Source organism: Petromyzon marinus, chromosome 54 (assembly GCF_048934315.1).
Source record: "Petromyzon marinus isolate PM22_M1 ecotype Great Lakes invasive population chromosome 54, UKy_Petmar_22M1.pri1.0, whole genome shotgun sequence".
Taxonomy (NCBI): Eukaryota; Metazoa; Chordata; class Hyperoartia; order Petromyzontiformes; family Petromyzontidae; genus Petromyzon; species Petromyzon marinus.
In genome coordinates this window covers 11350822-11374261 of record NC_133720.1, presented here as the reverse complement: position 1 = coordinate 11374261, position 23440 = coordinate 11350822, and the positions used below count along the sequence as shown (strand labels likewise).

The 23440-nt window shown below is 50.8% G+C and overlaps 2 protein-coding genes across 2 annotated transcripts; one reads left to right on the top strand and one right to left on the bottom strand.

The window, feature by feature from the left end:
* Positions 1–6997: 6997 nt before the first annotated feature.
* NDUFS6 (NADH:ubiquinone oxidoreductase subunit S6) lies at positions 6998–19179 on the bottom strand. Its single transcript, XM_032974848.2, has 4 exons — positions 18630–19179; positions 13922–13975; positions 9973–10095; positions 6998–8110 (listed from the first exon to the last, which is right to left on the bottom strand). Exons 1-4 carry the CDS (start codon positions 18834–18836, stop codon positions 8036–8038), a joined length of 459 nt encoding a protein of 152 aa, XP_032830739.1. The 5' UTR covers positions 18837–19179; the 3' UTR covers positions 6998–8035.
* Positions 19180–19385: 206 nt separating this feature from the next.
* Positions 19386–23389, top strand: MRPL36 (mitochondrial ribosomal protein L36). Its single transcript, XM_032974852.2, has 2 exons — positions 19386–19491; positions 22949–23389. The coding sequence occupies exons 1-2, from the start codon at positions 19425–19427 to the stop codon at positions 23242–23244; spliced, it is 363 nt and encodes a 120-aa protein (XP_032830743.1). The 5' UTR covers positions 19386–19424; the 3' UTR covers positions 23245–23389.
* Positions 23390–23440: the final 51 nt, after the last annotated feature.

Here is a 23440-nt window from a genome sequence, read left to right as displayed (position 1 = left end):
GTTCTGTGTGTGTGCTGTGTGTGCTCTGTGTGTGCTGTGTGTGTGTGCTGTGTGTGCTGTGTGTGTGTGTGCTGTGTGTGTGTGCTGTGTGTGCTGTGTGTGTGCTGTGTGTGTTCTGTGTGTGTGCTCTGTGTGTGCTGTGTGTGTGTGCTGTGTGTGCTGTGTGTGTGTGTGCTGTGTGTGCTGTGTGTGTGTGTGCTGTGTGTGCTGTGTGTGTGTGCTGTGTGTGCTGTGTGTGTGCTCTGTGTGTGTGTGCTGCGTGTGTGCTGTGTGTGTGCTCTGTGTGTGTGCTGTGTGTGTGTGCTGTGTGTGTGTGCTGTGTGTGTGCTGTGTGTGTTTTTGTGTGTGTGCTGTGTGTGTGTGTGCTGTGTGTGTGTGTGTGTGCTCTGAGTGTGCTGTGTGTGTGTGCTCTGTGTATGTGTGTGTGCTCTGTGTTGTGTGTGTGTGCTGTGTGTGTGCTGTGTGTGTGTGTGCTGTGTGTGTGCTGTGTGTGTGATGTGTGTTCTGTGTGTGTGTTCTGTGTGTGTGTGTTCTGTGTGTGTGTGTTCTGTGTGTGTGTGTGTTCTGTGTGTGTGTTCTGTGTGTGTGTGTATAATCCCAATGTGGGGAGCAGCGGTGCAGCGGTTAGCGCGACGCTGCGCTACGAAACCTGGCGGCCCGGGTTCGATTCCCGCTCACGGTCATCACCGGTGACGATTATCTGAACCGGTCCTGGGTCTCCCCCTAGGTCGACTCAGCCTCAAATGAGTACTCGGTGCGATGTGTAAAACATCGCCACTGGGGAGACAAAGGCGGCCGGGCGTGGTGTTGGCCGCCCACCCCCTCGTGTGGCGTGCCGGCCTTCATAGGGTGCTCGCTAACAGCACTCGCCCCAGCAGTCTGTTGCAGGCTACACGGGGGATCTTTGTCTTTGCACAATCCCAACCGAATAATTTGCGGTGCAATTCTCGAATTTGGCGAATGCAGACCCTGACGCCGGCGACCGCGATGGCCCGCTACCCGCGCGTGAAGTCGATGGCATCTTCAACGTCCAGTGGCGAAACGACGCCGCGGTATTAACCAGGGCGGCCGTCCAGGGGTGATCGAACCGTGCACCTGTGCACCAAGCGGCGAGGTCGCCCGCGCGCGCGCGCCCGCCAGGGGAACCACGTGTCACCGCCCACGTGCGTGTCCGTCAGTGACGTGCGCGCGTGCGCGTGTGTGTGCAGTCTTCTCTCTCTATATATATACCTATATGTATATGGAACTGTGGAGCTGGGAAGTCCCAGGGAGAGATCCGCTAGTTTAAATATGGCATTGTGCTTATTGTATTTACTGACGCGCGCGTCAAGCCGCATAAAGGGAGGAGGAGGAGACGGTGAGCCATGCCGACATTAGCTATCTGTTGACATTTTCCTAATCGGGCCCTGCCTATTGTTTGAGTCCTCTGCTGGGGTCTCGCGCTGTTTTCCTCCTCTTCCGTGGGATGGGGGGGTGCTGGTGGATTTGGGGGGGGGGGTGAGGACAATAAGGGATGGGAGAAAGTGGGATGCGAGGCGGCGGTAATGGTGGTGGTGGATCTGGCATAGTCGTAATAAGTCAAAAAAAAGTGATTTCCTGCCTCATATCAGAATTTCGAGGCATTGGTGTTCATCTCTTGCGCACAGCCCTGAACACTGATCAACAGCCAGTGGTGGGAATTACGCGTTCCCGTGGTAGTACTGGTGATGGTCTAACGCCTGTCGTGGTGGTTGATGGTGTGGGTATAGGGAGGGCGGACTGCAGCGATACTGGCGGCGGTGATTGTGGCGTTGCCGTTCGCGTTAATGGTGGTGGATCGGGCGGTGGTAATGGTGGTGCTGGTGGTCTAACGTTGCAGGTGGCTGTGGTGCCGATGGTAGGCCGCTGCCACAATAGTGGTATGGATAATAGCGGTGGCGTGGCAGCTTTGTGGATGTTCGAGATGGGGATGGTGGTGGGAGCCGTGGTGGAACTTGTGGTGGTGGGGCGCTGGTGGAATTCGTTATAGCGGGAGCGAGTCTGGTGATGGTGGTTACGTGTCTTACTGATGGTTGTGGATCTGATGATGGTTGTGGATCTCATGATGGTTGTGGATCTCATGATGGCAGTGGGGCAGGTGGTGGTGGGTCTGAGGATCGTGGTGGTGGTGTTGGTGGGACTGATGATGATGGTGGTGGTGGTGGGGCAGGTGGTGGTGGATCTGACGATCGTGGTGGTGGTGGTGTGACTGACGATGGTGGTGGTTGTGGTGTTGGTGTGACTGATGATGATGATGATGGTGGTGTTGGTGGGACTGATGATGATGGTGGTGGTTGTGGTGTTGGTGTGACTGATGATGATGGTGGTGGTGGTGTTGGTGTGACTGATGATGATGGTGGTGGTTGTGGTGGTGGTGTGACTGATGATGATGGTGGTGGTGTTGGTGTGACTGATGATGGGGGTGGTGGTGGTGTTGGTGTGACTGATGATGATGGTGGTGGTGTGACTGATGATGATGGTGGTGGTGTGACGTTGGTGTGACTCCGGTTTGATGGTGTATCCGCGATCAGTGCTGTTGGCCTTGTCCGGTGACACTGGATCCGCTATCGGTGTCGGCCACGCGGCTGACAGCGGCCGGTGGATGTGATGATGTCGTTAGGGTCTGGTTAGTGAGCTCCGGTGGTTGTTGGGATTTGACGTTGGGGGGGGGGGGGGGGTGTTGGTGTTTGGAACGGTGCGCCTGTGTGCATCATCCATCATTGTGTGACGGGGAGGCGCGCGCCCCCGTGGTATTAGACTATTCGCGCGTATTCATAAGAGCGAAATGTCAGCGCCTGCATAATGACGCATAATCGCCGTGTCTCCCTCTTTCCCAGCGACGCCTCGCACCCTCCATCCCCTCCCTCCCTCTCCCTTCCCTTCCTCCACACGGGCGCGACCCTAATGTGGGGGTGTTGGGGAGGGGGTAACCGCCTCCCCCCGCCGCCACCTCCACATCTCCCTATCTCCCTGCATCCGTAACACCCCCCGACGTCGGCATCTCCATATGCGATGCGATTCTATCTCGCCCTTGGTCTACACGCGCCTCCCTCCGACATCCTCCGCCTGCGTGCGAGCGAGCGTGCGTGCGTGCTCTGGCTGGTGTCTGCCCGCGTCTGGGTGTGCATCTACGACGATGATCTCCTTTTCGCCCTGTGCGGTGCCCGTGTCGATGGGGGTAGAACACCTCTTGTGCCGCGACCCCGTTCGCTTGGCCTGCACGCACCCACGCACGCCGACTTTCTTTCGCGCCGTACGTCGCCAATCCTCGCCAATCGGGAGTTGCGGGTGGGAAGGGCGGCAAACCGAACACAAGCGGCGCATTTTTAAGAAAATTAAGTTTTCCATCGAGATTGCTTAAACGCGCAGCTCCAGGTTGACTTCCGCACATCGGAAGAGCGTTCCAGACGGCCGCGGAAGCCGCATCCGATGCGGTGGCCGTCTTTGTTCGGTGGCCAGGCAAAAACAGGCGCCAGCGAGGATGCTGGGAGTTCGCACGATGCTCTCTGCTCCTTGGCGAGGTCCGCGAGGTATTGTGGTCCATTTGCGGCAAGCACTTGAGTGTGTAACGAGTGTGTAACGAGTGTGTAACGAGTGTGTAACGAGCGTGTGTAACGAGCGTGTAACGAGCGTGTAACGCGTGTGTAACGAGTGTGTAACGAGCGTGTAACGCGTGTGTAACGAGTGTGTAACGAGCGTGTAACGAGTGTGTAACGAGTGTGTAACGAGTGTGTAACGAGCGTGTAACGCGTGTGTAACGAGTGTGTAACGAGTGTGTAACGCGTGTGTAACGAGTGTGTAACGAGCGTGTAACGCGTGTGTAACGAGCGTGTAACGAGTGTGTAACGAGTGTGTAACGAGCGTGTAACGCGTGTGAAACGAGTGTGTAACGCGTGTGTAACGCGTGTGTAACGCGTGTGTAACGCGTGTGTAACGAGCGTGTAACGAGCGTGTAACGAGCGTGTAACGAGTGTGTAACGAGTGTGTAACGCGTGTGTAACGAGCGTGTGTAACGAGCGTGTGTAACGAGTGTGTAACGAGTGTGTAACGAGTGTGTAACGAGCGTGTAACGAGTGTGTAACGAGTGTGTAACGAGCGTGTAACGAGCGTGTAACGAGTCACGATGTGTTGTTCGTGCAGCTCGACCGGACGGACACGGTCAGATCTTGCAGGCCGAACCCCTTTCACACCGTACGTAGCCAAACCGTGCTCATCGGAGTTGTAGAGAAATTAGTTTTCAGTCTAGATTTAAAAGGCTTGGCATAACGTGGGGGGGGCATACAAAACCCGGGGGGGGGGGGAGACTGACATCGTCAACTTTAAACAAACTAAAAAAGCTAAACGATAGCGCGCTAGCCTCTTGTTGCAGATGTGCGCGGTTCGATTCTGGCGGGCCGCCCTGGTGAATACTGCGGTGCGAGTATTAACCGCCGTAAAAAATAACACCCAGCGATAGCGCGCTTGCCACTTGTTACCGAGGTCCGCGGTTCGATTCTAGCGGGCCGCCCTGGTTAATACTGCGGTGTCGGTATCAACTATAAAAAATACCACCCACCAAAAGGGCGCTCGCCGCTTGCTGCAGAGGTTCGTGATTTGCATCTAGCAGGCCGCCCTGGTGAATACTGCGGTGCGAGTATGAACCGTAAAAAAACACCATCCAGCGATAGCGCGCTTCCCGTTTGTTACCAAGGTTCGAATCCGGCTTCTTGTTGCAGAGGTCTGCGGTGCGATTCTAGCAGGCCGCCCTGGTGAATACTGCGGTGCGAGAATTAACCGTGTAGCCACCACCGGGGCGGCCGTCTGCGTCACTCACAAGCGGGACGCCATTCACAAGAGGAGGCCTGTGTCAGCGTCCGCATTTTGATCACGACACCTCAAAATTACTCGATCGGGATTATACATCGCAATGACCGCCCCTCCACCCCTTAATGCAAAAAAAAAAAGGACACGTGGCAGGACCCTCCTGAAAAAGCCACCAGACTCGGCGAGGCTTTCCTGGATAAAACAAGCAGAACAATGACAATGACAAACTGTCCGCATTTGTCAATCGTGCATTCTGCCCTGCCTTGGAGGAATTGCCGGCCCGTCGAGCCTCCGCGGAGCGGTACCTATTTTACTGACCCAAGAGGACGATGGGGGGCCCGAGGTGACCGCCAACCACGACTGAAACTCGCGACCCTCTTGACTTGTGTAGGGCACCCACTCGCAAACGCAGCGGGCCCCGCCCGGCCAGGAGGCGGACGAGACAAAGATCGCCCCACAGCGGTTCGGAGTGTTGGAGCAAGCGGTGTTAGCGAGCGCCTATTTAAGGCCGGCTGCATGACCCAAGGTTGGTGGTACGAGCAGAACCGCGCCCGGGCCCACGGTTTCCCTCCCGTGCCGACGTTTGCACACCGCGCCAGGTACTAAGTTGAGGCTGTCTGCACGCACGTTGGAAGTTCTTGTGCAGTGCACGTAGCCGACAGCACCAATTGGGGGCTTCGACCTAAGCGAGGCCCAGGACCGGTTCAGACAAATGTCACACCGATGTTAGCCGGAGCACGGGAATCGAAATCGGGTCGTAGCCCAGTGCGCTAACCACCGCGCCACTGATCCACACACACACACACACAAAAGTAAAGACAAAAGTAACCCCCCTGCCTACAGCCTGAACAGACTTTTAGGGCAAGTGCTGTAAGCGAGCACCCCCGAAGGGCCAACACGGCACACGAGGGTGTGGGTGGCCAGCACCACGCCCGGCCGCCGCTGCCTCCACGGTACCGATGGCTGCACGCCGCACCAGGCGCTCGTTTCAGGCCTCAGTCGACCGAGCGGAGAACGGGGCACCGGTCCGGACAACGGTCGCCCGATGTTAGCCGGGAGCGAGAATCGAAACCCGGCTCGCCGGATTCGCACCGTGGCGCGCCGACCACTGTGCCACGGCTCCCCCCACGCTCGCTCGCTCGCTCGCACGCTGGGCGGGCCACGCGGGCGTAGTGCCCGGAGTGTAAAATATAATTCACGAACAACTCGAGCCCTTTGTGCTCGAGCCGCGGAGGTGAGCGAGGCGCCAGGGGGGCGGGCGCCGACAATCGCACCCGGAGCGTGTTCGGGTTAGAGGCGCGCGAGCGCAACGTCCACCTCGTGACGGACTGCGATTTGCCGCGAATTCCTCTTCTCTCATCGCTCGCCGCCGATTTCTCCCCCTACCCGCACCGCCCCCGCAGCCCCCACGTCCGAAGGCATTCGGCCAGGGCGATGTAATTTCTGGAGAGAGCGAGCCAGAGGATGGGGATGGGTCGAGGTGGCCGGGGTGGCGGGTGACTTCACCGCGCATTTGTGTAATGTGATGAGTTGGCGGGGAGTGAATGCACGGGAGGGGGGGGGGAGCGGCAAGAGCCGAGCGGCTGCGAGGCGGGGGTGGGGGTAGTGGGTGGTGGGTGGTGGTGGTGTGGTGGGGTGGGTGGTAGGGTGGGTGGTGGGGTGGGTGTTAGGGTGGTGGGGTGGGTGGGTGGTGGTGGTGGTGGTGGGGTGGTAGGGTGGTGGTGGTGGTAGGGTGGGGTGGGTGGTGGTGTGGGTGGTGTGGTGGGTGGGGGTGGGGGTAGTGGGTGGTGGGTGGTGGTGGTGGGGGTGGTGGTGGTGGGGTGGGTGGTGGGGTGGGTGGTGGTGGGGTGGGTGGTGGGGTGGGTGGGTGGATGTTAGGGTGGGGTGGGTGGTGGTGTGGTAGGGTGGGGAAGACTGATTACTCCGGGAAGCCCGTCGCAGTCGCTTTTGCAAAACAATGGCGCGCCAATCTCGGCGAGGGCTGACAGCTGCCATTACACTTGACAGCTCAAAATCACATTTTCACGCTCGCTTGAGCAACGGCGGTGTAAATAACAAAAAAAAAAAGGGCCGGGGGAAGCGGGGCGAGCTCACGCTCACATTATCCCACGCGTGCTTTCCGCCGCAAACACGATTAAACCGCGGAATTAAAAACGGAGATTCCCCCGAGGAGCACTTCTGCTTTTGTTTCCATCCGCCCGGGGAAACGCTGGAAAAAATATTTATTGGGAATTGTGCGGAACCGCGGCGGCGCGTATTCCATACGCGCTCGCGATGAAGGAGGCGCGTTTTTAACGACGCGGTTTTCGGTCCGTCCCTGGCGGAGAGGCCCGTCCACGTTTGGCGATGTTTAACAGAGGTCCGGCGGCACGGACCGGGCGACGGGATTGCCGGCGTCACCGTCCATCGCGCGCCAAAAAAAAAATTAAAAAAATCCCACCGGTGACTTCGCGACACAGGAGCAACCTTGTCGGCGGGACAACGAGAGGCGACTGTGACTGTGACGTCACATCCTGTCCGACAATACGCTCCCACCACCACCCACCACCACCCACCACCACCACCACCACCACCCACCACCACCACCACCACCCACCGTTTTCCACTTCTTGAGAGAATTGTGAAACAAGGAAGTGACGTCACAGGAAGTCACGTCACGCTGCGCGGCACGCTTAAAAGGACTGTCAGGATCGTGATTCGGTTTTAGGGACGTGTTCTTTTTGTTCGGATTTGTCTCGTTTGTGCTGCTGTCCGGACCGCCCGTCACATTTGTACTGCCCGCACTCCCGTTCCAACCATTCGGGTAACAGTCAACAGACGCTCACGGCTGACACTACTGACACCATCTCCAGTGTATTTACGTATGCATGTTTTAACTTCTTTCGCACCGCATGCAGCCAACAGTCCCAAATCGGAGGTGCGGAGTTAATTAGCTGCGTTGGGTGGTGGCGGGTTTAACGGCACATTTACATCCAGGCACTCTAAAACGCAACAAAACAACTCTCTCGCGGGTGACACCGGTCGCCGAAAGCCTGCCGCTGCGTGTTAAAAACTCGAGCGAATGGCCGTGGCGCGCCCAGCCGGGCGACACTCCCGGCGAGACTCGCTACCACGGAACGGTCGCCAACGAGGCCGAAGCTGCTTCAGGGGACGGGGGAGGGGGCGCCGGACGGACGCCGCGGAGGCTCGCGAGCGCCGGAGGGAGGGGGGGGGGTCAGTGGTGGTGGTGGTGAGCCTGCCGGAAACGGAGGCCACAGTATCCGCACACGCCCTCCTTGTCGTTGTTGTCCTGCGGGCGGGCGGGCGGGTGGAGATGGCGCCAAGCCGCGGCCGTCAAAGAGACAGAAACGAAGCAACAGCAGCAAACGTTAGAGAGGGCACGGAACCACCAAATCAAGTAATGAGTACGTTTACCATTCGCGACATTCTGACGGCCCAAGGCTATTCCCAAGGCGCGACGTTTTAGCGACATTCGTCTGCAGTAAACGCACAGACGATTGCTGTGCGTTTTCCCAATTCAGGAACGTGTGGGTAAAAATTGAGACCGTGACGCTGACACGGGTGGCCTGTTCATTTTCCCCCCAACAACGTCGCTGGGAGCTTTCACGTCGACCGTTCGCAAGCAGGCGCCGCGTCGTATCTGCGGTTAATACACCCGCGGTGTTAAACCCGGGCGGCCGTGGGGATCCACCCACCAACCGTCCTGCAACAGGAGCAGCAAAGGCGCTACCGCTTGGCCATGTCATTCCACAGCTGGTGTGCGGAGACCGCCGGATAAACAAAGTGCATTATAACCACAGTAAAAGCCTCGATATCTACGAAGTGGATGCGTTCCTGGAGCTCTCTTTGTACATTGGAACTTCGTACGTTGAACAACTTATAACATCAGTTCTACGGGGATGCGTTCCCAGCCTGCATAACTTACCATTTCATACTACAAACACTGTAGAACGTATTATTCATATTGTAAAGAACGACAATTTTGTCTTGAAAATCGTAGTACATTTTATACTTTACGGCATTAGGATTAAAAAAAGTGCCGTAAATAAAACAGTGATTAAAGTAATTTTCATCCTATTAATACAGTACCACAGATGGACGAATTTATTCGTTATTTATTCATTCCGTGAATTAATTATTTTATTCTCAACCTTCTACGTAAAAGAACGGTACAAAATTCCAAAGTTCGTTCTGCCCACACTTCATTCATGGAATATACGCATATCGAGGGATAGCTCGATACGCATCTCCGATTAGCACGGTTTTCTACGTACGTACGTACGTACTGTACATCGGGGGCTTGGGGTTACAGCAGCAGCTCCCAATCTTTCTGGATCCACCGACCGCCGTGAACACGCCACTCAGGCTGCTCGCGAAACACCACGCAGAAATAGCGTGCTTCTCTTCCAAATTCAAACTACTTTTAAATCTTGATTTAAAGGATTTCGTGACTGCAGGGATTCATATTCTTGGTTCTTTCGGTGAAGTCACCACGTAGAAGGGAAACAAGAAAATATTGTTTTATATTGGTATTATTTTATTGTTTCCCTTCTACGTGACTTTACCGAAAGAACCAAGAATACTTTTAAATCGTAGCATCCGCAACGGTCCCAACGAAACTGTCGCCGGGTCGATATTTATCGTCGTTGACAAACGCGTCGGCGCCTTTCCGCCACAAAGGCCGTGGCCGCTCAGGGCGCCCACGGCCTCGCGGAACCCGCCGGCGGGTTCCGCGGACCCACTGGGCGAGTGGCGGGGCGAGTGGTGGGGCGAGTGAGCGGGGCGAGTGAGCGGGGCGAGTGAGCGGGGCGAGTGAGCGGGGCGAGTGAGCGGGGCGAGCGAGCGGGGCGAGTGAGCGTGGCGAGTGGCGGGGCGAGCGGCGTGGCGAGTGAGCGGGGCGAGTGGCGTGGCGAGTGAGCGTGGCGAGTGAGCGGGGCGAGTGAGCGTGGCGAGTGAGCGGGGCGAGTGGCGTGGCGAGTGAGCGTGGCGAGTGAGCGGGGCGAGTGAGCGGGGCGAGTGGCGGGGCGAGTGAGCGGGGCGAGTGAGCGTGGCGAGTGAGCGGGGCGAGTGAGCGTGGCGAGTGAGCGTGGCGAGTGGCGGGGCGAGTGGCGTGGTGAGTGGCGAGGCGAGTGAGCGGCTGCAAGCGGGCACCAGGTTGATGTAGACACGCGGGTGGCCCAGGGCTCCGCCGCCGCCATCACAGTGAGTGACGCGCGTCGCCACCTCCCGCACCGGCTCCGCGGCGATCATGTCCACGGCAAACTGCTCGTTTATCTGTCCGGGGGTCACGGAGGGTTCACACCACGTACACTTAGCGGGGGGCGGGGTATCACACTAATCCAGGTAACACTTAGCCAGGATTACACTTAGCCAGGATTACACTTAGCCAGGATTACACTTAGCCAGGATTACACTTAGCCAGGATTACACTTAGCCAGGATTACACTTAGCCAGGATTACACTTAGCCAGGATTACACTTAGCCAGGATTACACTTAACATGGGCTACACTTAACATGGGCTACACTTAACCAGGGTAACACTTAGCCAGGATTACACTTAACAGGGGTAACACTTAGCCAGGATTACACTTAGCCAGGATTACACTTAACAGGGGTAACACTTAGCCAGGATTACACTTAACAGGGGTAACACTTAGCCAGGATTACACTTAGCCAGGGGTAACACTTAGCCAGGATTACACTTAACAGGGGTAACACTTAGCCAGGATTACACTTAACAGGGGTAACACTTAGCCAGGATTACACTTAACAGGGGTAACACTTAGCCAGGATTACACTTAACAGGGGTAACACTTAGCCAGGATTACACTTAGCCAGGATTACACTTAGCCAGGATTACACTTAGCCAGGATTACACTTAGCCAGGATTACACTTAGCCAGGATTACACTTAACAGGGTAACACTTAGCCAGGATTACGCTTAACCAGGGGTAACACTTAGCCAGGATTACACTTAACAGGGTAACACTTAGCCAGGATTACACTTAACCAGGGGTAACACTTAGCCAGGATTACACTTAACAGGATTACACTTAGCCAGGATTACACTTAACAGGGTAACACTTAGCCAGGATTACACTTAACCAGGGGTAACACTTAGCCAGGATTACACTTAACAGGGGTAACACTTAGCCAGGATTACACTTAACAGGGGTAACACTTAGCCAGGATTACACTTAACCAGGGTAACACTTAGCCAGGATTACACTTAACAGGGGTAACACTTAGCCAGGATTACACTTAACAGGGGTAACACTTAGCCAGGATTACACTTAACCAGGGGTAACACTTAGCCAGGATTACACTTAACCAGGGGTAACACTTAGCCAGGATTACACTTAACAGGGTAACATTTAGCTTGGGTTACACTTAACCAGGGTTATATTTAACTTGGGTTACACTTAACAGGGTAACATTTAACTTGGGCTACACTTAACCAGGGTAACATTTAACTTGGGCTACACTTAACCAGGGTAACATTTAACATGGGTTACACTTAACAGGGGTAACATTTAACTTGGGCTACACTTAACCAGGGTAACATTTAACTTGGGTTACACTTAACAGGGTAACATTTAGCTTGGGTTACACTTAACCAGGGGTAACATTTAACTTGGGCTACACTTAACCAGGGTAACATTTAGCTTGGGCTACACTTAACCAGGGGTAACATTTAGCTTGGGTTACACTTAACCAGGGTAACATTTAGCTTGGGCTACACTTAACCAGGGGTAACATTTAACTTGGGTTACACTTAACAGGGGTAACATTTAACTTGGGTTACACTTAACCAGGGTAACACTTAGCCAGGATTACACTTAACAGGGGTAACATTTAGCTTGGGTTACACTTAACAGGGGTAACATTTAGCTTGGGTTACACTTAACCAGGGTTACATTTAACATGGGTTACACTTAACAGGGGTAACATTTAACTTGGGCTACACTTAACCAGGGTAACATTTAACTTGGGCTACACTTAACCAGGGTAACATTTAACTTGGGTTACACTTAACCAGGGGTAACATTTAACTTGGGCTACACTTAACCAGGGTAACATTTAACTTGGGTTACACTTAACCAGGGGTAACATTTAACTTGGATTACGCTTAACCAGGGGTAACATTTAACTTGGGCTACACTTAACCAGGGTAACATTTAACTTGGGCTACACTTAACCAGGGTTACATTTAACTTGGGTTACACTTAACCAGGGTTACATTTAACTTGGGTTACACTTAACCAGGGTTAACATTTAGCTTGGGCTACACTTAACCAGGGTAACATTTAACCAGGGTAACATTTAACTTGGGCTACACTTAACCAGGATTACGCTTAACAGGGGGTAACACTTAACATGTGTTACAATTGGCCAGGATTATGCTGAACAGGGATAACACTTGACCGACGTTATAAAGGCGCAGCCCTGCATATACTTGCTCTCTTGTCACTGCTGGAGGAAGTGCCCTCCGCTAGAGGCAGCTATATAGCTCAATGGGCATTACCTGGTAAAATCAAAATCGCTTACTTTCTGAAAAAAACAACGTTGTACGCTTCGCCTATCCGCCCCCTGTTGTACAATGCTGTGTACTGCACGTGTTACTGGTGGGACTCCACCAAATCCCATGTTGGGTGATTCTCAGCCTTGTACCGGATCACCCACGCCACCCACAGTGACCGTCAACTCATTGACCGCGTGCGGCCGCGTTACTCAAGCTCGCCGTTAATCAGCGGGCCAACGCGGCAGTGAAAATGAATCGGGGTTGGCGGATCACAAAAGCTCGTGAGACTCCCTAGCCACAGGAGTCGAGGTCGCCATCTTCTGGCTTGCCGGGGTATGATAGCGGTGCAGCGAGTGGATCAATTTTAATCTTCTTGGTTCTGTCGGTAAAGGCACGTAGAAGGGAAATTATGAAATAATAAAAATATAAACCAATTAAATTATCGCGACGTTTCCATTGCAACACAAGCAATCATCATCAGGTGCGAAAACCACAGCAAGAAAAAAAGAGCTGTGGTTTTCACACCTGATGATGATTGCTTGTGTTGCAATCGAAACGCCGTGATAATTTTATTGTTCTATTGTTATTTTAATGTTTCCCTTCTACGTGGTGACTTTACCGAAAGAACCAAGAATATGAATCCCTGCAGTCACGAAAGCTTTAAATCGAAATGTAATTTTCATCTGTTCGGGGATTGATTGGAACTCACCACCTTAACGTCCGTGGGGCGTCCATGGGTACCGCTGTTTCCCAAACGCTCGTGAATGCAGTTGACCAAACATCCCAATATAGGACAACAGAGCTTGGGAAATTGCTGGCGCCGGTTCTGGCTGCCTTCCCGGCTTCTCTGTGGTTTCCCACAACCGTGAATCATTCTCTACCTCTGCGAGTGAAGGATTACACGATTGTGAATTATTTTTATTATTTTTATTTAACGCGTACTCAGTTTGTAAATGTTGTGGCTTGGCTCTCCCAACACACCAGTGTGCTGTACTAGTACACTACACTATACACTACACTATACACTACTATACACTACACTGTATACTACACTACTATACACTACACTACTATACACTACACTATATACACTACTATACACTACACTACTATACACTACACTACTATACACTACACTACTATACACTACACTACTATACACTACACTACTATACACTACACTGTATACTACACTACTATACACTACACTACTATACACTACACTACTATACACTACACTACTATACACTGCACTATACACTACACACTATACACTACTATACTATACACTACACTATACACTACTACACTATACACTACTACACTATACACTACACTATACACTACTATACACTACACTATACACTACACGCTAGTGCTGTACTAGTGACGAATTGGCCACGTTCTGTTTACGTGACAAACCCTTACTAGTTGGCCGTGTCGGGTGGTGGCGGGTTTTAACGACACAACATTTACACATTTACACGATCTAACCCCACAAAAAAACTTCCATTATGGATTTCCATTCTTCTTATTATCACTACGACCAAGTTGGGCTATCGCTTAATTCAGCTCACCTCCTTCTGTCGCCCCACGAAGCGCACGCGCCGATAGTCCTTCTCATCGTACACCTGCCGACAAGGGGGAGCAACACATCAGCGTGTCACGTCACCGGGGGCTTCGTGGAGGCCCCAGACCGCGCACCTCCGCTAAGCACACGGTTGGCCACGCACGGTGGGGAAGACATTCAGCATTCAAACAGACATCGCCAACAGCGACACCCCGGACACGTCCATTGCTGTATATATCCTTAGCTCTTTTCGGTAAAGTCACGTTTGAAGGGAAACGATAGAATGATAAAAAATATATATATATAAAACAATAAAAAATTCTCACGACGTTTCGACCGCAACAAAAAAGCATAACACAAACGGTCGTTTGTGTTATGGTCGAAACGTCGTGAGAATTTTTATTGTTTTATATATATTTTTTATTATTCTATTGTTTCCCTTCAACGTGACTTTACCGAAAGAGCTAAGAATATGAATTGCTGCAGTCACGAAAGCTTTAAATCAAAATTTTACGTCTATTACTCTCACCAAATGATCATTAAGCGTCATCGTGAATGCCACATTAAATAACGCCCCGTGCATATTTGCCTCTACACGACCCCACTGAACACACGACTGGGGTTGCCACCTCTTCCAATGTAGATTTGCAGACCAAACCCATACATGTATTTATGGCAGCCTAGGGCTATCACATCTGCGTCGTACGCAGTGCTCCAATAAAGTACAGTACAATACCGGTGCCATCGAACCAAAGACGATCACCGCATCGCGCGCTTTCGGATGCGCTTCTGCGGCCGTCTGGAACGCTCCTCCTTCCGATATAAGGGAGCCACTGGGGTTATGCGCACTTAGAAAGCAAGACTGAAAACTCTTTTGAACTGATTTTTGTCCTTACCCCGCACCTCCGATTAGCACGGTTAGCTACGCACGGTGCAAAAGAAGATCATACACGCATACGTACCAGATCTCGGTACAAATAAATCCCTGCCACCCAAACAAAAGATGACAATTCCCGGAGTGCCCGGTGGCAACCGTGCACATGGCATTCTGGGAATGCATCTCATCAGCAGCATTGGTTGAATACTTGCAAACTCTGAACTACCAGACTCTCTCTCTCTGTGTTAGATATGGGTGTTAGTTCGACGCGAAGCTACATCATACATAGCGCTAAATAATCGTGAGGGTCGTTGCGTTAATTAATCATTCCGAACAAGAAGCGTCTTTGCGCTCCTTCAAGATGGTCTCACGCCATCGCTAGTCAATCCCGCGCCCCTTCACAGGACAGGCCTTCCGTCCATCCACTGCTGGATGAGGGCCTCCCCACGCCGTGCTGGTCAAGGTGGTTGTTGACCATACTTCGCCACGCTGGTCAGTGCGGGTTAGTGAAGGCGGGGGAGAGGGGGGCAGTGGGCATAGAAAATGGGAGCATAGAAAGTAGAGTACTGTACAATACTGCAGTGGATCGATCTGCATTGTCCTCTGCTGCCCAATAAGAATAGGCCTTTACACTTTCTCTAGGCAATAAAACAGATTTGGAGATCGTAATCAACCAGGCTATGCGTTAACTGTGTGTTAGCCGACTCTCTGTGTTGCATTACATTACATTTGCAAAAGATTTGTTAAATTTAGTTTTCTCAAACTATTTCTCGCTCTAAAAATGTACCAGGCACTCATAGGGACATTCCATCTTCTTCTTTCCCTCGGTCGCTTCGGGGTGGATTCATTGACATGATAATTTCTATATTCTTATTTCTTTCGGTAAAGTCACGTTGAAGGGAAACCAATAAAATAATAAAATATATATAAACCAATAAAAATTGTCACGACGTTTCGACCATAACACAAACGGTCGTCATCAGGTGTGTCGGTTTGCATACATTTATTTATTTTTAAACGGTGTATTTATTTATTTATAATTAAAAACGTTAGCGCCACGCGCAGCGATTTGGCAGTTTATTTAGAAGGACGAGTTCATCTATGTTCTGAAAAGAGGAGGGGAGAGACGAAAAATTTAATGTATGCTGTCAGAAAGCCACTGTAAGCGTGAACAATCAATTAAGACCTGAAATGGTTTATCAAATCTTTCCAATGATTGCTAAGCCAGAATCCATCTTCTCGGTTGAAATTGTCTCTGTGCTTGTATATGTGGATAGCCTCATGAACGAATCTCTCATGGTAGCCAGATGGCTTTCCAAGACAGAGGTTCTTTGTAAGCCATCTGGCTACCATGAGAGATTCGTTCATGAGGCTATCCACATATACAAGCACAGAGACAATTTCAACCGAGAAGATGGATTCTGGCTCAGCAATCATTGGAAAGATTTGATAAACCATTTCAGGTCTTAATTGACTGTTCACGCTTACGGTGGCTTTCTGACAGCATACATTAAATTTTTCGTCTCCCCCCTCCTCTTTCAGAACATAGATGGACTCGTCCTTCCAAACAAACTGCCAAATCGCTGCGCGTGGCGCTAACGTTTTTTTATAAATAAATAAATACACCGTTTAGAAAATAAATAAATTATTGCGAACCGACACACCTGATGACGACCGTTTGTGTTATGGTCGAAACGTCGTGACAATTTTTATTGGTTTATATATATTTTATTATTTTATTGGTTTCCCTTCAATGTGACTTTACCGAAAGAACTAAGAATATGAATTACTGCAGTCACGAAAGCTTTAAATCAAAATGATAATTTATCTGTTCCAGCAGCAGCCACCAGCAGCAGACCCACCTCTCTCTCTGCCCACCCCCTTCTCTATTTAAGACCTCGACACAGAGGCACTGGGTATCTGTGTGTCTATGTTGTGTGTCTCTCTGTGTATCTCTGTCTCTGTGTTGTCTCTGTGTGTCTATGTTGTGTGTCTCTCTGTGTGTCTCTGTGTTGTTTCTGTGTGTCTATGTTGTGTGTCTCTCTCTGTGTGTCTATGTTGTGTCTCTCTCTGGGTCTCTGTGTGTCTATGTTGTGTGTATCTCTCTGTGTGTCTATGTTGTGTCTCTCTCTGGGTCTCTGTGTGTCTATGTTGTGTGTCTCTCTCTGTGTATCTCTATGTCTCTGTGTTGTCTCTGTGTGTCTATGTTGTGTGTCTCTCTCTGTGTGTCTATGTTGTGTGTCTCTCTGTGTATCTCTGTCTGTGTTGTCTCTGTGTGTCTATGTTGTCTCTCTCTGTGTGTCTATGTTGTGTGTCTATCTGTGTCTCTGTGTGTCTATGTTGTGTGTCTCTCTCTGTGTATCTGTGTCTCTGTGTTGTCTCTGTGTGTCTATGTTGTGTCTCTCTGTGTGTCTGTGTTGTTTCTGTGTGTCTATGTTGTGTGTCTCTCTCTGTGTGTCTATGTTGTGTCTCTCTCTGGGTCTCTGTGTGTCTATGTTGTGTGTATCTCTCTGTGTGTCTATGTTGTGTCTCTCTCTGGGTCTCTGTGTGTCTATGTTGTGTGTATCTCTCTACGCTGTCTCTCTGCTTGTGTGTCTGTCTGTGTGTCTATGTTGTGTGTATCTCTCTGTGTGTCTATATTGTCTCTCTCTGTGTCTCTGTGTCTCTATGTTGTGTCTCTCTCTGTGTATCTGTGTCTCTGTGTTGTTTCTGTGTGTCTATGTTGTGTGTCTCTCTCTGTGTGTCTCTGTGTCTCTGTGTTGTCTCTGTGTGTCTATGTTGTGTGTCTCTCTCTGTGTTGTCTCTCTGTGTCTGTTGTCTCTCTCTGTGTCTATGTTGTGTGTCTATCTGTGTCTCTGTGTGTCTATGTTGTGTCTCTCTCTGTGTTGTCTCTGTGTGTCTCTCTGTGTGTCTCTGTGTGTGTCTCTGTTGTCTGTGTGTCTCTCTGTGAGTCTATGTTGTGTCTCTCTCTCTGTGTGTCTCTCTGCTTGGCTCCAAGGGCCTTGCTGTGAAGAATAAAAGAGTGAACTACCACAACAGCGAAGAGTGTCAACGATTGTGCTGTTTTTTCATGGATTTTTCTGTTTGCGCATAGTCACTTCAAGATGTTTTATTGTTCACTTTACTGGTTTGTTGCGGTTGCACCCGATTCAAGAGCCGAATGGCTCACAGGGCTAGAACAAACACATGAAACTGAAAACTGATCTTAAGGCTGCGGAGTTCAAATCGTGCTTTGGGGATGACTCGGTCCATCATCGCTCCGGCGGGCGGCGGGGGGGCGATAAAGCGAGTACCGATTTGTGGGGTTATCCACAGTTGGTTGTCATAGTGTTTTATATATATATGCCCTTTCGATTTAAAGCGTTCGTGACTGCAAGGATTTATCATCTTTGGTTCTTTCGGTAAAGTCACCACGTAGAATGAGAATAAAATAATAAATTGTTAAAATAAAATAACACAATAACATTCTCACGACGTTTCGGCCACAACACAAGCGGCCTTCATCAGGTGAAGGGACCAGACTGTCTGTCTTCAAGCCCGCTTGTGTTGTGGCCAAAACGTCGTGAGAATATTATTGTGTTATTTTATTTTATCAATTTATTATTTTATTCTCATTCTACGTGACTTTACCTAAAGAACCAAAGAATATATATGCCCTTGTCACAGTAATGTGGAATTTCCAGACACTGGCTCAGGGGGCTGCAAACGGTTGCGCGCGCCACCAATGCCTCGATGTTTCCGACTTGAAACGACAACAAAACAACAACGACAACAACAACAACGAGCTCACCTGGCCCGTGTGCGTCAACAACAACGACAACAACAACAACGAGCTCACCTGGCCCGTGTGCGTCACCTTCTCCCCATCCTGAACCCCGGGTCCCGCCGCGAGGCCCCTCCGGGCCCCCGCTCCCAGCAGCAGGGGCCCGACCCTCGCGGCCCCCGGGGCCCGAGAGGCCCTCGAGGCCGCCGAGGCCGAGGCCCCCGCGGCCCGAGAGGCGGCGAGAGCGACGGAGCTCGCCCGGGAGAGCGCGCAGGAGGCCATCGCCGAGGCGTTCCTTCAACAGTCGCTTGGTAGGGGCAAGTGCTGCGAGGGGAGGCAGCACCAATGAAGGTCACACACACAGACACACACACGACACACGACGGCGGGCTTGGCTCAACTTCCTGAAGCCGAAACGTCGGCCATCTTACATGGGGGCGGGGGGGGGTGGGATTCTCCACGCGTGTCCCGAGGGCGAGGAGATTCCCGGCGATTGACGCCCCCGCAACGTGTCGCCGAGTTGGTTTCGTCCGCTTTTAGGCAAAGGAGAGATCCCTTGCGAGTGACGCGCCCCGCAAACGTTTCGCCGAGTTGGTTTCGTCCACCTAAAGGCGAGGTGGTCCCGGCGAGTGACGTCCCATAACAGTTTCGCGCAATTAGTTTCGTCCACCTAAAGGCGAGGAGGTGCCGGCTGAGTGACGCCCCCGCAACGTTTCGCGGAGTTGGTTTCGTCCGCCACCCGCCACCCTCCACCCCCCCTCGGTTCCGATTGAGTTTTGTTTAACCCTCCCCCCTACCAAGATGGCCGTCGAGTAAGCGGGGACGTCATCGGCGAGCGGACATGACGTAACCTGCGATGGGGGCGGGAACATGACGTCATCTCCGCACGCGGTTGCGACGAGCGAGACCCCGTGCAGGTTTCTGAGGTCATTGCCGGGTGGGTTTAGCGCGCCTTGTGTTACAACAACTATTATTATTATAATAATTGGCATTATTTCGAGTCGTTGATTGAAAGTTTGACCCACGTCGGGGGTTGGTATCGTTGACTTGCGTGTCGGGGCCGTTTAGATAAAGTTTTTTTCGCTGCTGTGAAATTAACGTCCCTCATGATGGGAAGGCCACTCGGCTTGTGCCTGCTATAATTCGTGGCCAGGCCGCTTCTGAACAATAACTTCGTGCCTCGGTGGGGCTTTGCCTGGGTGGGACGTGTGGACGACTTGTTTCTCTTGTGTGTTTGTGTCATTCGTTTATCGTGTGTTGTAGTCTTTTCTAGATTTAAAGCTTTCGTGACCGCTAGGATCCATACTCTTTGATTCTATTGGGTAAAGTCACGTAGGTGAAAATAAAATAACAAAAAATCACGACGTTTCGGCCACAACACAAGCACACAGTTTAAAGGTCCGCTGTCTGAGCGTGGTTGTGTTTCGCTAAATTCTCCTGTTTGATGAGTACTAGGTGCCTCGGTGAATGTGTATGCTCTGACTTTAACGTAGCTATTTCTGTGACCAGTTAGAAGCTAATCACTCAGCTATTTCAATGCTAAATTCGATGCTAATTCCTTAGTCAAGGGGTACCTCTGCGGATGTGTATACTTTAACTTAGCTATTTCAATGAGCCATTTCAATGCTAAATTATATGCTAATTCCTTTGTCAAGGCGCTTTGTTTCTTCTCACACAACTTAAAGGTCGTAATCTAAGCGTGGCTTCTTCCACTCCAGCGCTAATTCCTTTGTCAAGGGGTACCTCTGCGGATGTGTATACTTTAACTTAGCTATTTCAATGAGCCATTTCAATGCTAAATTCTATGCTAATTCCTTTGTCAAGGAACTTGGCCTTTTTCTTCTCACACAGCTTAAAGGTCGCGATCTAAGCGTGGCTTCTTCCACTCCAGCGCTGTCCTCCAGACAGTCTCGTCCCTTCACCTGATGAAGGCCGCTTGTGTTGTGGCCGAAAAGTCGTGATTTTTTTGTTATTTTATTTTCATCTACGTGACTTTACCCAATAGAACCAAAGCGTATGTTGTAGTCTTTGCCGTTGTTGACGTTCTTACCAAAGGCCGTAGCCATGGAGTCAACATTGGGGGGGGGGACGAAATCTTACAGGGGGAACCCCCCCCCCAAAAAAAATCTAAACTTTTAAACTAATTTCCTCCCTAAAATATTTTTAAAAATTCACTAACGCAAAGGATGGACTTTTTTTTACAATAATGTCTAATAGTGTTATTGTATTACATTGCTCTGTGTGTTTTTTTTTATTTGTTTCGTTGTATGTAATGGCAGAGATTAGGTATTAATAAAGTACAACCATAACCACAATCGTTATGGTTGCACAGAAATCTATTTTATAGCAATATATTGAGAGGGGGGGTACATTTTGAGCATATTTGAATATTTAGGGGAGATATGACCCACCCCCCACAAATATATATTATACTGGTAGTAACGAAGTTGTGAACTGAGTGTACCAGCCTGCAATAGATTAATGTGTCCGTCCGTCCCCTTTCAATACTTTAACGAAGTGAAATCTCGTGCTGTTGGGTGTAATATCAGCAATAGACAGCGCAGAGACTTGATATGTCTTATTGCACCCAACATTTGGAAGTCACATTATCTCATTTGCGAACTTCGCTTTTGGGGATGTGGCAAATTCACACACAGCCCACAGCCGAATAGCATTTGCGAGGCGAAGTTCGAAGGCACCGTGACGTTACTTTGCCAATGTTCCTACCAGCCCACCCTGCAGGGACCTGTTTATTTCGGCTGTTTCACTCCAACGCTGTCCTCGAGACAGCTTGATCCCTTCACCCCATGAAGGCCGCTTGTGTTGTGGCCGAAACGTCGTGATTTTAGTTGTTTTATTTTTTACCTACGTGACTTTACCGAATAGAACCAAAGAGTACCTTTCCTATACTTTGCGCTCTGAGCACTCCTATTGTACTATGCATTTGTGAAGAGGAGCTTTATAGCTCATCGGATTCCTCCAATATATTCTGAATCTGATACTTGGATGGTAGACTTCCCTGGTGTGCCAGGTGCTGTAAGCTTGGGCTGCAGTGGGTTGTGACCACAGATTGCCGTTGGTGTATGTCGGGGGGGGGGGGGGGGGGTATCAGCTTCCAGCTGAGAATCAGGTTGAAAAGCCTGCTTTCCTTCTAAGGTCTGACATTGTGGTTTGTAGTAATAGGTTTTACCCTTTTAACTGGCACAAAAACGACACCTTTATTCAAGGCATCATGTTTGCAATAACCACAACACAAGCAGTCAAAATGCAAACAAAAGAGACAAATCTGATAATAATATGCACTGTCCTTGAATTTGATTGGTCCACACCCGAGACAGCTTTTCTTAGAGCCTAGTCTCCACTGGCGTTGGACCAGAAGACACCAAAAGTCGTACAACTCAAAAACAGCGCACTATCAGAGTATTGAGGGCTCGGGGTGAGCATTTACACCGAGACCTCCTTTGCCAGTAACAAGATATAGTAATAGGTTTTACCCTTTTTGTGCCAATTAAAAGGGTAAAACCTATTACTATATCTTGTTACTGGCAAAGGAGATCTCATAATGTAAATTGTGGTTTGTGTTCGTGGACGCCAGACGGCGTAGGTGTGGATTCTCCGTGCCTAATGACTGCAAAATGTCGGCACCTCCGATTAGCACGGTTGGCCACATACGGTGTGAAAAAAGCTAAACATAAATGCGAGTACAGTACGAGCCAATCTCAGCTTTGCCAAGATTCCGCGGCCAACCAACAATAACGATGTTGTGTCTGCTCCAGACGACAAAAGCCTAGCGGCGAACTTCCACTCCGAGTACTTTTATACGTACAGGCAGTACTCTACTTACGATGGAGACGCGTTACGACGACCCCATCGTGAGTCGAAAATATCGTAAGTCGAAGATGGCCTAGCCTACCCAGAAGTCTTAAAAGAATGGTGATAATTTAGCAAAACACAGCAATTTACAGTACCGTACTGTATAAACCATATACTCTATGTATTTATTAATTACAATACAGTAAAATGTAAAGTAAAAAAAACAAGGTGCAGTACACGCGCTAACACCGAGACAACTTAACTCCGTCGACCGCTGGTGAGAGTGAGGCCTCACCACACAAGGCGGGAGATGCGCACATCCCAGCAGCGTCCCCAACGCACAGTATCGTACCTCGTACGCTGATGCGTTTGCCTGCCGCGCGAAATTAAAAATATTTCACCATTTTGTCGTATCGCTATCGCCATCGTGAGATCGAAATATCGTAAGTCGGGGACCATCTGTATGTTGAACTTCTGTTGCACCGTACGTCGCCAACCCTTGCTTAATCGCAGGTGCGGGGGAAGGATGAGCCCGTGTAGCTTTTAGAGATTTCATGAAAACGTTTTTTTTGTTTCCGCAGACCACAGCCACATGGCATACGTGGGGATCATCCGTTCCCTCCGGAGCCTCGTGCCCTCACTCGGCATGACCGCCGCGCTCCGCTCGCCAGCGCCGTGGGTTCCTTGGGCTCGATTTCCCCCGCCGCTGCTGACGCCCCTGGCATCCTCCCCGCCCGCGTTCATGCAGCCGGTCGCCGGCTTCAAGATGCGCTGCGTGCTCCGCCTGCGCTGCAAAGACTGCTACTTTGTGCGGCGGCGCGGGCACATGTGCGTCATCTGCAAGACGCACCCGCGTCACAAGCAGCGCAAGTGGTGACGGAGCCGCTGCCGGAGTCTTTAACACCGCCCACGCGCCGCGCCCGTGATTCGCGATCGCTGTGCGCGAGCGTGCTTGTAAATAATCGCGAGGCCGTGCAACGATGCTTTAACGCTTCTATTAAAATGTTTTACATTCGCGTGTACGATTATCGGCTTTTCTCCTCACTTCACCGAGTCGAGTTACCTTTCAGTTA